Source organism: Tachyglossus aculeatus, chromosome 13 (assembly GCF_015852505.1).
Source record: "Tachyglossus aculeatus isolate mTacAcu1 chromosome 13, mTacAcu1.pri, whole genome shotgun sequence".
Classification (NCBI taxonomy): Eukaryota; Metazoa; Chordata; class Mammalia; order Monotremata; family Tachyglossidae; genus Tachyglossus; species Tachyglossus aculeatus.
Genome location: NC_052078.1, coordinates 19,332,664 through 19,346,745, shown reverse-complemented (window position 1 = coordinate 19,346,745; position 14,082 = coordinate 19,332,664). Strand labels below are relative to the sequence as shown.

The 14,082-nt window shown below is 43.3% G+C and overlaps 1 protein-coding gene across 1 annotated transcript in view; it reads left to right on the top strand.

Annotated features, from left to right (window-relative positions):
• The window catches only part of GPR158 (G protein-coupled receptor 158), a 198,622-nt gene that overhangs the window by 164,365 nt on the left and 20,175 nt on the right, over positions 1 to 14,082 (top strand). The window contains exon 7 of the mRNA XM_038755749.1: positions 10,234 to 10,472. Within this exon, the coding sequence (XP_038611677.1) occupies positions 10,234 to 10,472 (239 nt within the window). The remainder of the gene's footprint in view (positions 1 to 10,233; positions 10,473 to 14,082) is intronic.

Here is a 14,082-nt window from a genome sequence, read left to right as displayed (position 1 = left end):
CTGACCCCTTCAGATAATTTCCATTCTTCTAGCCCCCGTCTGAGCTCCTCTCTGCTGCGGCCAGAACTCCACGCCCTTTACAAGCAAGAAATCTAAATGAGCAAATGTGTTCCCTCTGGGGTAGCGCATCCCCAAGAAAACACTGGGGTGAAGAATTACCCTTTGGAAACCTGAAACAGAGCAGAAACTCTGCCTGGTGTAATGAGCTGAATTATTCTGGGTTCTCCTGGACCATATGGCTTTGCTGCTGCACTCTGCTTTCTCCTGTATTGTTTGGGGTTGCTTAATTGCAGACTTGTTTATTGTAGTCTGAAAACTTCAGAATCGATACGTGGCTGAGTTCCGACCCTGCGTCTGAGGGAAGTGGACCATCTGTTGATGTGTTGCAGTAGAGAGATAGGACTGACTGAGGGAGGGAAGGAGCAGGAAGAACACTTCTAGAGCAGGTATCAAGAGGCATTCTGTAAGCTCGTCCCAATAGGCTTTAAGTTCCTTGTGGGCAGGGAATGTGTCTGTTTATTGTTATATCGTACTCTCCCAAGTGCTTAGTACAGTGCTCGGTGCACAAAGCATTACTGTTCTATATTCCAGGTGGGTGGCGAGTCATACCTGGAGCCTCCTGCTCGTGGTCCACTGAAACAGCACTGCCATTGATGGGCTTCCCTTTTCCAGCCTAATGGCAGATTCCGTGAGATTGAACAGAAGGAGAGAAATTCTTAGAGTAGATTTTCCAGCTTTGCCCAAGGGACAGGGACTATGTCTCATTCCCACCTGGGCAGTCTTTCCCTTCACAGAGTGCTCTGCCCACAGTAAGCATTTAATAAATACCATGTAATCTCCTTGTGGGCAGGGAACATGTCTACCAACTCTGTTATATTGTACTCCCTCAAACAATATAGTGCTCCGCACACAGTACATGTTCAGTAAATACCACTGATTGATTACTATTACTACTACCAAAGTCATTGACATTCCAGAGTCATTTACCTCTTTCAAATAGTGGAAATTTGGCAATCCTGCCTTTAATCTACATTGCCGCTCAAACAGTGACTTCCTGTTTCCCAGGAAATCTGTTTTGAGTTTGGCTAGGATACCGGCTGATTTAATGGTGGTGTTTTCTTATTAAACTTGGAGCTTCTGAACCCACAAGCTCCCAGGGGAGGAGAAACAAGGTTGATGCTTGAATATTTATGAAAAGATACAACTCTTCCTCCAGGAATCATTTTTGCCAACTTTCTGGCAAGGAGCTCTATCGTGTGACATCCATAAGGTACACTCATCTGCGATCAACCTAATTAGGTTCCATCACCCCACATCCAGTAAATGCAGTTGAAAGGGCATTTATCTGGCTGTAAAATGCTGAATATTTAGGAAGAACTAATCGCCAGGCAATGCTGAGAGAGGAAGATGATTTTCATCATAAGTTTTAAGATGTGATCTCTATAAAGATTGTCTTTAAAACTTCAGGCAAGAGCGCTATTAATATGATTTATCCTCTTCCTTGTTTGCAGTTCCATGGCTCTGTTGAATAACAATAGCATTAGCCAACTGCTATTTGTGATTTATATAAAACGGCTTATGGTTGGCATAGGAGGGTAAAGCTCTAAGGGAGTAGTACTCACGGGTAGAGTTAAGAGTTGCCAGCTGGGGCAGACCAGAGCCTTTTTAAGCGACAGAGAGCCACCCTGCTGCTGACTGCTGGAATCTGAATGAAACATCCCTTGAAGTAATTCTAGAGGGAGCAACCCACATGGACTGCTGCCAGAATAACATAAATTTTGGTATTAAGTGTTGTTGTGAGTTTAAATTGTTGTAGAGAATGGATGGGTCGTGAGCTTCCCAGGGAGCTGGGGAGATTTAGGAAATGGAATTACTACACATTATTTATTGAGCACTTACTGTGTGCACAGCACTGTACTAAGTGCTTGGGAAGTACAAGTTGGCAACATATAGAGATGGTCCCTACCCAGCAGCGGGCTCACAGTCTAGAAGCAGGCTCACAGTCTAGAAAGCGGGCTCACAGTCTAGAACCAATAAGTAATTTTGCTCCTTAAGCACCCCACCCTCTGCCGAAACAGGAATTCCAACCAGCCGATTGGCCCTGCGCTCCTCCCTGCCTAGGAGTGGCCCAACCTCTTAAGTCTGTTTCTCACCAAGAATGAGTGTCTGAATATATTCATGGCAGCACACACACTCAACTCACTTCTTCTTTCCCTCTCCTTCCTGCTAAAGCTGGGAATCCCAGTACCCATCTTACATAACTTTTAGACTGTGAGCCCACTGTTGGGTAGGGACTGTCTCTGTATGTTGCCAATTTGTACTTCCCAAGCACTTAGTACAGTGCTCTGCACATAGTAAGCGCTCAGTAAATACGATTGATGATGATAACTGACCGAGCTGTTTGTGAAATGCTTTTCCCTGAGGCCAGTAAACAGAAAGAAGCACAACCCAACCTCGGTATCTTCTTTTATGTGCATGGACAAATTTAACTCTTTTCACTTGAGGTAGAGAAAACAAGGGCTCTTGGGATGTTACCTGAGTTAGGGATCTCTGAGGCAATCAGTTCTTATCCTATGATCTGTTTAGGACCCAGGAGCCAGGCGAAGACAATTGCAGCAGCTTCTTCCACTTATGTAGTTCCAGTTGCTTAACACTTTTCTGATTATTCTGTATTTACAGAGCCATTTATGATCATTAGTTTGTTAAGGAGGAACAAGTGGCCTAGTGGATAGAGGTCGGGCCTGGGAAGGCCCAATGGAGATGGGGGTGTATTTATGTTAGTCTAAAACACACATTTGTTTTCATGAGTCTTTTTAATCCTATAAATTCGTATAAATTCTTGCAGCTCCATTTGTTTTACATAAGAGAAGTGATGATAGAATCCCCCTGTAATCACCTGTTTAGATAACTGGAAATTAATTATACCCCCAAGCACATAGAAGCATGCCACAGATTAAAGAGGGCTCATGTATCACTTTCAGCCTCCCTTTGAAAGTCATTTTGGAAAGGCTAGATGAGATAAAAAGATTGTGTTGCTCCAATCTCAGTAAACACCATGATCTTTACTGACCTCTGCCCCCCTGCTGGATTGGCCATTTTAAGTATCTTTTTCCTAAGCATGAGGAATTGAGTGGTTTTAGATTTACAGCAGAATAATCATCACCTGATACCTCTGAGCACCAGTACTTATCCTCCTGAAGGTTTTTGAAGTCTGAAGGATTTAATGGGTGGAAGACTCCCTTGTAAGACTAGAGGGTTTTAGGAAATTTAGGATTGTTCTCGCTCGAATGGGCAGGAAGGAACAGGGCCAGATGTGGGTGGTTGGGGTCTTTTTTTAGCCAGTGAAAGATAGCTTTGAAACAAGAACGAAGGATGGATTCTCTAAAATCTTGGTCTCTGAAAGGAATTTTTTTCGGTTTTCACCGTTGAAGGTGCAGTAGCCTATCTGACTCCTTATCCAGAGAGTGTGAAGTACATTGTCTTTCTGTATGTAGGGGAACATTCTGGGCTTATTCCTCTGGAGTTTATAGAAAAGCACCAGGAAGAGGCTTTTTAACTGTCATCTTTCTTCCCATGAACCCCACAGTGGAAGGCACCTTCCTAGGCTGGCAACAAGGAGTCTGGTGGGATGATGAGTAAAATCCAGTTTCTTAGCGACGTGACTCTAGGTGCCATCGTGCTAGATGTCATTAAAATGGATCCCTGGAAAGATGATAGACACAGATTGGGAAGCAGAACGGAATAAATGCAAAGGATTCAATCTATGGCTTCTCCAGGAATTGATTTAGAAATATCCAAATATGAAATAGTTTCCTTCAGGGCTCTTCTGCAGTAATATGGACATCTAATAGCCTGGGAATATTCCAGCTCAACTGATTCTCAGCCCCAGGGTAGAAGAACAATATCCATAACTTCCCTCACCAACCAAATGGTCAGATGACCCTTGCCCTTGGGAGAAAATGCCATCCAGGGTTGTGGAATACATAACTTCTTTTCTCTGTTCTGCACATCATCGGAAAAGGACTGAAAAACAAAACCGAAGGCACTTGGAAAATTGGTCAGTGTTGGTTGTCTTATCTTGGAAAAGATACAATAAACCTGGAAAATGTACAGAGTAGGACAACCAGGATAATCAGAAAGTCCCTGGGAGGATAACTGGAAAAGATGTGGACATTCCAATCCAGAAAGACAAGATTGAGAGGGGGCATCATTTAAATCTCAGTATTTTGGATAAGATGAACACAGATTTATTTTTCACCAACTTCCACAGCCCCAGAATAGAGAGAGGCACCCACCGAAGCTTAAAGGTGATAGATGCAAAATAAAGGAAACACTTCCTCCCCCAGTTGGTGGTAAGCAGGTGGGATTCCCCCTGCCCATCCGCCAAGCTAGCTCTCTTCCTCCTTCAAGGCCCTGCTGAGAGCTCACCTCCTCCAGGAGGCCTTCCCAGACTGAGCCCCTTCCTTCCTCTCCCCCTCGTCCCCCTCTTCATCCCCCCATCTTACCTCCTTCCCTTCCCCACAGCACCTGTATATATGTATATATGTTTGTACATATTTATTACTCTATTTATTTATTTATTTTACTTGTACGTATCTATTCTATTTATTTTATTTTGTTAGTATGTTTGGTTTTGTTCTCTGTCCTCCCTTTTAGACTGTGAGCCCACTGTTGGGTAGGGACTGTCTCTATATGTTGCCAACTTGTACTTCCCAAGCGCTTAGTACAGTGCTCTGCACATAGTAAGCGCTCAATAAATACGATTGATGATGATGATGATTCATTACCACAGGAAATTGTGCAGCTCGAAAATATTAGAATATTCAAGAGTGGTTTGGGTAAATTCATGGATGAGAAGTTCAGAATGAATCAGTAGGGAGATGGGTTAAGGCTATAGAAGGGAAAGTTAGGGATGTAAGATGATACACCATTAACTTATTAGGGTGGTTATGCTAGACAATACCCATTAAACGGCTCCTCTAAACACCCGCATGCCGCTGTTAGAGATAGAATCTGGATTGGCGGGTTGATTAGTCTGGTTCAGTAATGGGACTTCTTGTGGCTGATGTTCCTGACTTGGTCTCAACTGGGTGGAAATAACAGTTTCAAACCAGAAAGATTTCCCCCAACAGGTCATTTTCTTCCATTAATCAATCAATCAATGGTATTTATTGAGCACTTACTATGTGCAGAGGACTGAGCTAACTGCTTGGGAGAGTACACTATGGCAGAATCAGCAGACACGTTCCCTGCCCAGACTGAGCTTACAGTCTAGAGACTGAATTAGTCATTATTATTATTAATCAAACTTCCGCTTCCTCTCAGGAGCCAGTCAGCAGTGTTCAAATTCTCTTGAAGTTCTAGGCAAGGCCTAGCAGTCAGAACTCAATCAGTATATAATAACAACAATAATGAGCTTTGTCAACCAGTTTAGAAGGAAATGTATGATTCATTTCTTGAAGGTGTTGTTCATTCTTCGTTAGCAGTGGGGGACGTTTTAGTTGAATGAAATGGAAGAGGAAATTAAGTGACATCCTGCTGACCTGAATAAATCAATACCTTAACTTCGTCACAGAATCAAATTAAATAATATTTGATTCTGAGCCTCAGTGACCCATAAATGTAGGGGGGAGATTTTTGTCATTCTCACATCCTTGAAATTTCACAGAATGAACTTTCTCATCATTCAATAGCTTAGAACTTATCAGCTGTTGTCACTAGACAGGACATCTTACCAATAAGAAGGATACTTTCATTTAAAAAGAGGAAAGTGGTGGCTGACTAAAAATAAACTACTGGTCAATCCGGAATGTTTTAGACCAGTCATTTCCCCTGGAACTGCAGTTGGAAAGCTATAGAAAACTGTCTGACTCTCTTTGTTTTCAGATGTCTCACTTCATAAAACGCACAGTATGGAGGTTATATTGATAGGCAAATGGAGATTTATCTTTTATCAACATAGCAGAGCCTCACCTCCGGTTTAAGCAGTTTCAGTAATATTTCTGAGAGTCTAAATTATATCAGTAACTGCCTTTCCTCAGATACATGATCTTGCCGAAATGTAGTTATTTTTTTTTTCTCATTGGACCCTAATGAGCAGCTATTTTTCATTAACAGTGGGCATCGTAAACAGTGTTTCCTCATTACTTTTTTCCTTTCTGAAAACAGAGTTGACCGTGATCTTGAATGCATCTTAGTTCTTCCTCTGCCTCCCACTCTTTGGAAATAATTTGTGTCTGTCTCATTAGTGGGAAAGCTCCTTGAGGGCAGGGACTCTGTCTCTCTCTTCTGGGGTACCTTCCCATACCTCATTGTGATCAGAGGTAATGAAACATTAGTGAAAAGCGTGCTGGGATGATGTCACCATTGGTGATGGTTTCTGACTGAAGAACCGCCGAGAGTATCCCACGTGGTGGGTAGGACCAACAGAAATCCTGAAAATAGCTGACTCTCATAGGTGGCTTTGGAGTCAGAGGTCATGGGTTCAAATCCCGGCTCTGCCAATTGTCAGCTGTGTGACTGTGGGCAAGTCACTTAACTTCTCTGTGCCTCAGTTACCTCATCTGTAAAATGGGGATGAAGACTGTGAGCCCCACGTGGGACAACCTGATTCCCTTGTAACCTCCCCAGCGCTTAGAACAGTGCTTTGCACATAGTAAGTGCTTAATAAATGCCATCATTATTATTATTATTATTGTAAGGGCTGGCTAGCAAGGTGCTCTAGGAAACTACAGCTTCCTCAGCACATTGGTGAGAAATGATTTTTTTTAAATGGTATCTGTTAAGCTCTAACTGTGGGTCAAGCACTGTTCTAAGTCCTGGGGAGATACAAATTAAACAGGTCAGAGACAGTCCCTGTCCCACATGGGGCTCACAGTCTAAGTAGGAGGGGGAACAGGTAGTGAATCCTTATTTTGCAATCGAGGAAACTGAGGCACAGAGAAGTCTCTTGCCCAAGGTCACACAGGAGGCAAGTGGCAGAGCTGGGATTAGAACCCAGGTCCTCTGGCACCTGGGCTTGTGCTTTAGAGTTTTGTGGGTAAGGTTCTAGTATGACCTCTTCAATGTGTTGCATCCCTGCTCATTTACTTGCTTGTTGCGCCCAAGGCACCAATCAATCAATCAATCAATCGTATTTTCCAGTGGGAAAATGACGGGCAGGGATGAAAGAGTGTGTGAGATGCTGTGCAAATCACTGGCATAACAATCAATTCCAGATGCAAATTTTCTAGATCCCGAAATCTTTTCAGCAGGATCGAGGCATGTCCATCATTTACAATAGGAAGACTCCAGCATCATCCCTCTGCCAATACCTTGGTCCAGTGGTCAGCACAGTTGACATTCTATAAATACCATTGATTGATTAATTAAATGATTTATGTTGCCTGAATACATACTCAAAGGATTGTCTGCAGGAGGTGGAAATCTTCGAGACGGGGACCCTGAGTTGCTGTTGAGGATCAGCTGAAAAACCTGGACAGACCAAAGATAAGCCCGAGAAATGCTATTTTGTACAAAGAAACTCGCCCATTGCAGATCAGCATCGTAAGGCAAACATGAGTTCCTGAGAGGCGCCTATTATGTGCAGGTGTTAGTCTGTAAGATCCTTGAATGCAGGGATCATCATCATCATCATCAATCGTATTTATTGAGCGCTTACTGTGTGCAGAGCACTGTACTAAGCGCTTGGGAAGTACAAGTTGGCAACATATAGAGACATCTTGTCTACTAATTGTATTACTAATTGAGGAGCAGCATGGCTTAGTGGAAAGAGCCTGGGCTTAGGAGTCAGAGGTTGTGGGTTCTAATCCTGCCTCTGCCACTTGTCAACTGTGTGACTTTGGGCTAGTCACTTCACTTCTCTGTGCCTCATCTATAAAATGGGGATGAGGACTGTGAGCCCCATGTGGGACAACCTGATTGCCTTGTATTTACCCCAGCACTTAGAGCAGTGCTTGGCACATAGTAAGCGCTTAACAAAAACCATCATTATTATTATTATTACACCCTCCCAAGCACTCAATTCACTGCTCTGCACAAAGTAAGTGGTCAATAAATATCATAGATCAATTGATTGCTTGTAATGTTAGGTCAAAATGTGAATGCCTTTGCATTTTTGGTCAGTCTGAAAATTAGAATTTGAAAACATTTTTCTGAATGTGTCCTTCATCAGCCATTTGCAGTTAGGAGTGTAAAACTTTCCAGCCAAGACTACTTTCAATGGGAAGAGTAGTCACAGATATAGGTACAGTGACTTCAAGAGAATTCATTCATTCATTTATTGAGCCGCTTACTGTGTGCAGAGCACTGTACTAAGCACTTGGGAAGAAAATTTGGGGATGGCCTGCTGATCTCATTGTTTGGGGCAAAATAGGCAAAGTGTCAGGTGTTCAAGGCTCATTTCTTTAATCACAGCGACTTAGATGAAGCTGATTAAATGAGCTGATATGTTTTCTCAACCAACAGATAACTAATTGGTGTTATTACCTATCTCACAGAGGGCTGTTATGAAGAGAAATGGGCACCACTGGGTTTTCCTTTCATTTTTATTATGCCAATTGCAGACAGAAAAGGGGATTAAAGAAAACAGAACAAAGATAAATAAGAACAGCTTCTGGTACAATAGCCTTCATTCTGCACGATTGTGGTTAACTCATTTAGGGGGAGATAAGCTAATCAATAGAGTAGGAGTGACAATTCACATGGAATGATTTTGGAATGTTTCCTTTAATGGATGTTTCCTCATCTATAAAATGGAGATTCAGTGTCTGTTCTCCCTCCTACTCAATCAATCAATCAATCGTATTTATTGAGCACTTACTGTGTGCAGAGCACTGTACTAAGCGCTTGGGAAGTACAAGTTGGCAACATACTCTGTTGTACAAGTTGGCAACAACAGACTCTGAGCCCTCTCTGAGACAGGGACTGTGTTCAACCTGATTAACTTGTATCTACCACAGCGCTTTGAACAGTGCTTGACACATAATTAGCACTTAACAAATACCGTAATAACAACAGTAATAATTTGGAGTGGAGAATGGTTGGAAAGACGGCTCTGCTGAGGAAAGATGAACAGGCTGAATTGCAACTCTCTTTAAAGCCAAGACACTTACCACAAATGAAGGAATTTTTTAGAAGTGTTTCAAGGAAGGTGGCTTGCTGCCATTATGGACTTTGAAGGAAAAGGGAGTTGTACAACCGTTGAGAAGAACGAAAGGAAATAAATTGTACAGGAGGAAAAGATTGACAATGGGAAAAGGGGAAAACTCAGGAATCAGTCAAACAATGGTATTTATTGAGTGCTTACTGCATGCAGAGTATCAATCAATCATATTTACTGAGTGTTTGCTGTGTGTAGAACACTGTACTAAGCGCTTGGAAGAATGCAGTATAACAGAGTTGGAAGACATGTTACATGCCCATAACATGCTTACAGTCAAGAGGAGGAGACAGACATTAATAAAGTACAGATAGAGGAAACATAGAGTGTAAAGATGTATATATAAGTGATGTGGGGTTGGGGTGAGTATCAAAGTGCTTAAGGAAGATACAGCCAAGTGCAAAGACAATGCAGAAAAGAGGGTGGAAGGGGAAGTGAGGCAAGAAAGCAGCTCTGCAGCTTAGTTTCCTTGTGGGTTCCTGTACTCTATTTGTTTTGTTAATGATGTGCATCTAGCTTTACTTCTGTTTATTCTGATGACTTGACACCTGTCCAGATGTTTTGTTTTGTTGTCTGTCTCCCCCTTCTAGACTGTGAGCCCGTTGTTGGGCAGGGACCGTCTCTATATGTTGCCAACTTGTACTTAGTACAGTGCTCTGCACACAGTAAGCGCTCAATAAATACGATTGAATGAATGAATGAATGATTGGCCCCAGATCCCAAATAAGCAACAGCTGAAATGCCTGGAGCCCAGGTCATTACCTTGCCCATGGACACAGGGCCCTGAGGACACCAGGGTGCCAGCCAAAGTCAAGGCAGAAGTGGGGAGACCAGTTAAGCAACCCGCAAAGCCTGAGTGGGTGATACAATGTCTAGGGTGGCCGGGTTGGGCTGGGAGGTGAGACTAGTTGGACGTTCCACCTTCAGCCTACGTGGATCACCTGCCTGAAGTTGGTACTGGGCATCAAGTTTTCCCTGTGCAGCAGCGGGGTGAAAACAGAAATTTTCTCCTGGAACGTGCAGGTGAGCAGGCTCATTTGCCCCATTAACACCGGACCCTCTTGCTTTTCCAGAGTTCTGAAGGTTTTTCTGTCACGAACGGCCCAGAGGATCCCCTACATGACCGGAGGCCGGGTTATGAGGATGCTGGCGGTCATCCTCCTCGTGGTGTTTTGGTTCCTGATTGGCTGGACCTCGGCGGTGTGCCAAAACCTGGAGAGAGACATTTCCCTCATTGGCCAGGGACAAACATCGGACCACCTCATCTTCAATATGTGCCTCATAGACCGTTGGGATTACATGACGGCAGCTGGTAGGCAAACAGTGGTTTTTGTTCCGGTGCCATTTTCCCTCTATTGAGAGCATGGCATGGCTTCTCTGGCAACCTCGTCCAGCATTTCCTTAGAGCCTCAGGGCATGTAGGCCCATTACAGTTGGTTATTTATATTTGACAAATTGGGCAGAGGGATGAGTAACACCCCTAGTCCAGATTTGGGGAGCATCCTATCATTTCCAAAGGCAGGCACTTGGTTGAGAAAAACAGTCATCCAAGGAGCAGTTTGAAAGGTTACTTTTCATTCATTCATTCATTCATTCATTCAGCTGTATTTATTGAGTGCTTACTGTGTGCAGAGCACTGTACTAAGTGCTTGGAAAGTACAATTCAGCAACAAATAGAGATAATCCCTGCCTGCAACGGGCTCACAGTCTAGAAGGGGGGAGACAGACAACAAAACAAGTAGACAGGCATCAATAGCATAATCAAGGTACGGAGGGCAGGTTGGTGTCTACCTGTAGATGTAGACACCAAGGTACTAAGTAGATGGGGACTTGGGAGAAGAATGTTAAATTCTACGTTGATCTGGAAGTGAAGGGCAATTGTGATCTAAGCCCCCACCACTAAGGCTGAGCTGAATGGGGGTGTCGTAGCCTTGGTTTCCCCCAGCCTTCCCCTTTACCCCCACCAGAAGCACTGCCTCCATCACAGTGTGAACATCACAGTGCAGGGGCTGAAGGTAGGTCAAGAAGGAACAGTTTCAAAAATGACTGTTTCCTGGTTTAAGGACCAGGGAGAAGGGGAAGGGGTTATGAACAACACCTGTTCACTAGGCTGTGGGGTGGTTACCAGCTTCTTCCCTGCAGTTTTGTAGAGCTCAGTATGGCCACATCTTGGGCTTTTCCCTTTTGGTTTGTTCAATGACTCTACCTTAGAATAGTCTAGAAAGTGTTGCCTGCTGGGATTCTGTAGTAGTGCCTGTGCAGTTTGAATAGTTGGATTTCTGGTCCTAGATTCCTTGATTCATGCCATTGGGTGGGAGGAGACCAGTGAGAATTCTGGGTTGCACTGTTGCCTTCAAAAAACTTCACAAGATTGATTGAAGACAAATGAAGAATGTAGTTTTCAATGATTTTATTGATAATTTTTTTGACGATCAGATGGCCGGACATGATTGCCGTCATTCCACAGAAAAGGACCCATTTTCAGTCAAAAGCCATTAGAGAGACTATAAATACATTTTCATTCATTCATTCAATCGTATTTATTGAGCACTTCCTGTGTGCAGAGCACTGTACTAAGCGCTTGGGAAGTACAAGTTGGCAACATATAGAGACGGTCCCCACCCAACAGCGGGCTCACAGTCTAGAAGGGGGAGACAGACAACAAAACAAAACATATTAACAAAATAAAATAAATAGAATAAATATGTACAAGTAAAATAGAGTAATAAATACGTACAAACATATATCACATATACAGGTGTTGTGGGGAGGGGAAGGAGATAAGGCCGGGGGGATGGGGAGGGGGAGAGGAAGGACGGGGCTCAGTCTGGGAAGGCCTCCTGGAGGAGGTGAGCTCCTATGTCCAACCTGATTTGCTTGTATCCACGCCAGTGCCTGGTATAGTGCTTGGCACAGAGTAACTGCTTAACAAATACCTTAATTATTATCATTACAGTCTAGAGGAGTGACCCAACTCTTCAAAATGCTAATTCATTTCTACAGACAACTCCACTTGAACTGGACAGTCGGTAAAAAATATGCTCGCTTTCCCGGTAAACTCCTTAGTCATGTCTCAAAGATAGCATTTTAAAAGCCCACCAAACAGGCATGGGGTTTAAGTATTTAATTAGGTAGGCTGCCAATGCCCTGGGGTAACTAAAAAGAGGCAATGAAGGTAGCAGAACTGCTTAAAAAGTTATGCAAAGTAAGGCTAAAGATAACAGTTTTTGAAAATACTAAGATACAATTATACTAGGAAATCAGGCTACAGTATGGCAGGATAGATTTTCAGTGTGAAGTAAACCCAAGATAATCTTGGGAGAAATGGCTTACACAAACATGCACATCTATAAGAGCCATTCCCTTCATATTTGAAGATGATGCTACTAATGGCAGGATCCTATCTATGACTAGAAGTTTGGCATAAAAGACCAGTGTGTCATAGACACGCCCTGCCATATAATTTGCACTTGAAGGATAGATCCTTGCTGCTTTAATGTATTTGCCCTATTCAGTAACTGCCTCTGTTTTTTAGCCTGACTCTTGATATCCTGATCTCTGTGAGTCCTTTGGGCAACCCCTGTCCTGATTGCGTGTGCCTATCAAGGCTGGTTTAGGCCATCTTGCGACTTGATTTTCATCATCATCAATAATATTTATTGAGGGTGAAGCGCTGTCCTAAGTGGTTGGGAGAGGTAAAGCAGAAACAAGACAGATGATCACTGCTCTCCAGGAGCTTACTATCTCTAATGGGGTGGACGGACAGACAAACACTCTTTACATAGAGTGGGGGCAGGAGGCAGAGCAGTATAGCAGGAAATAGTACATATGTATCAGGAGAAATAACTGAGCATGAATATATAAAGTGTCCGTAGGTGCTGTGTTTAGGTGCTTTTCTGCCTTTCTAGCAACGCATCAGTGTGCGGCAGCTGAATTCTGTATTACATACTTCTTTGAGTCCCTCTTCATTTCCATAGCAAAGTAAAACAAGACCAGTGCTTGGCACATAGTAAGTGATTAACAAATACCATCATTATTATATAGTATTTCATTGGAAGCAGTTGGAGGGGTTTGAGTGAGCCCTAGTTAAGGCCTTGGTCATTTTACTAGAAATCTGGTCACCAGAGACAAGAAGTCTTAGTCTGAGGGGATCAATCCGGGGCAGGGGAGACAGAAGGAGGGGGATAAAGACATCAATCAATCAATCGAGGGCCTTTATTGAACACTTAACCTTTGCAGAGCTCTGTAGTAAGTGTTGGGTGAGTACAGTAGAGTAAATAGGCTTGATCATGGAGATAAAAAGAAGGAAAAGGAAGGGTGAGAGGGAGACTCTCTCTCTGCCACTGTCACCTTCACCACCACTACTTCTCCCTTCCCCCATGGCATCTGGGCAGTGGCATAGACCAGAGTGGGTCGTTTCAGCTGGGCAGTCCTGCCTTGTCCAAGATGTCTCTGGTCCCTCTACCGAATGCCAGCCCTTCAAAAACCATTTTCAAAGCCATCTTTGTTGTGTTTAATCAAGCCGTTTTGAGTAAAAACTGTGTCCAACCTGATTAGCTGGTATGTACCCCAGCACTTAGAACAGTGTTCGACATGCAATAAGCGCTGAATGAGTACCATCAAAAAATACCACAAAATGCTAGGTTAATAAGAGAAGCAGCATGGCTCAGTGGAAAGAGAATGGGCTTGGGAGCCAGAGGTCATGTGTTCTAATCCTGCCTCCGCCACTTGTCAGCTGTGTGACTTTGGGAAGTCACTTAACTTCTCTGGGCCTGTTACTTCATCTGTAAAATGGGGATTAAAACTGTGAGCCCCACGTGGGACAACTTGCTCACCTTATATCCCCCCCAGCACTTAGAACAGTGCTTTGCACATAGTAAGGGCTTAACAAATGCCAGTATTATTATTATTATTACTAATGA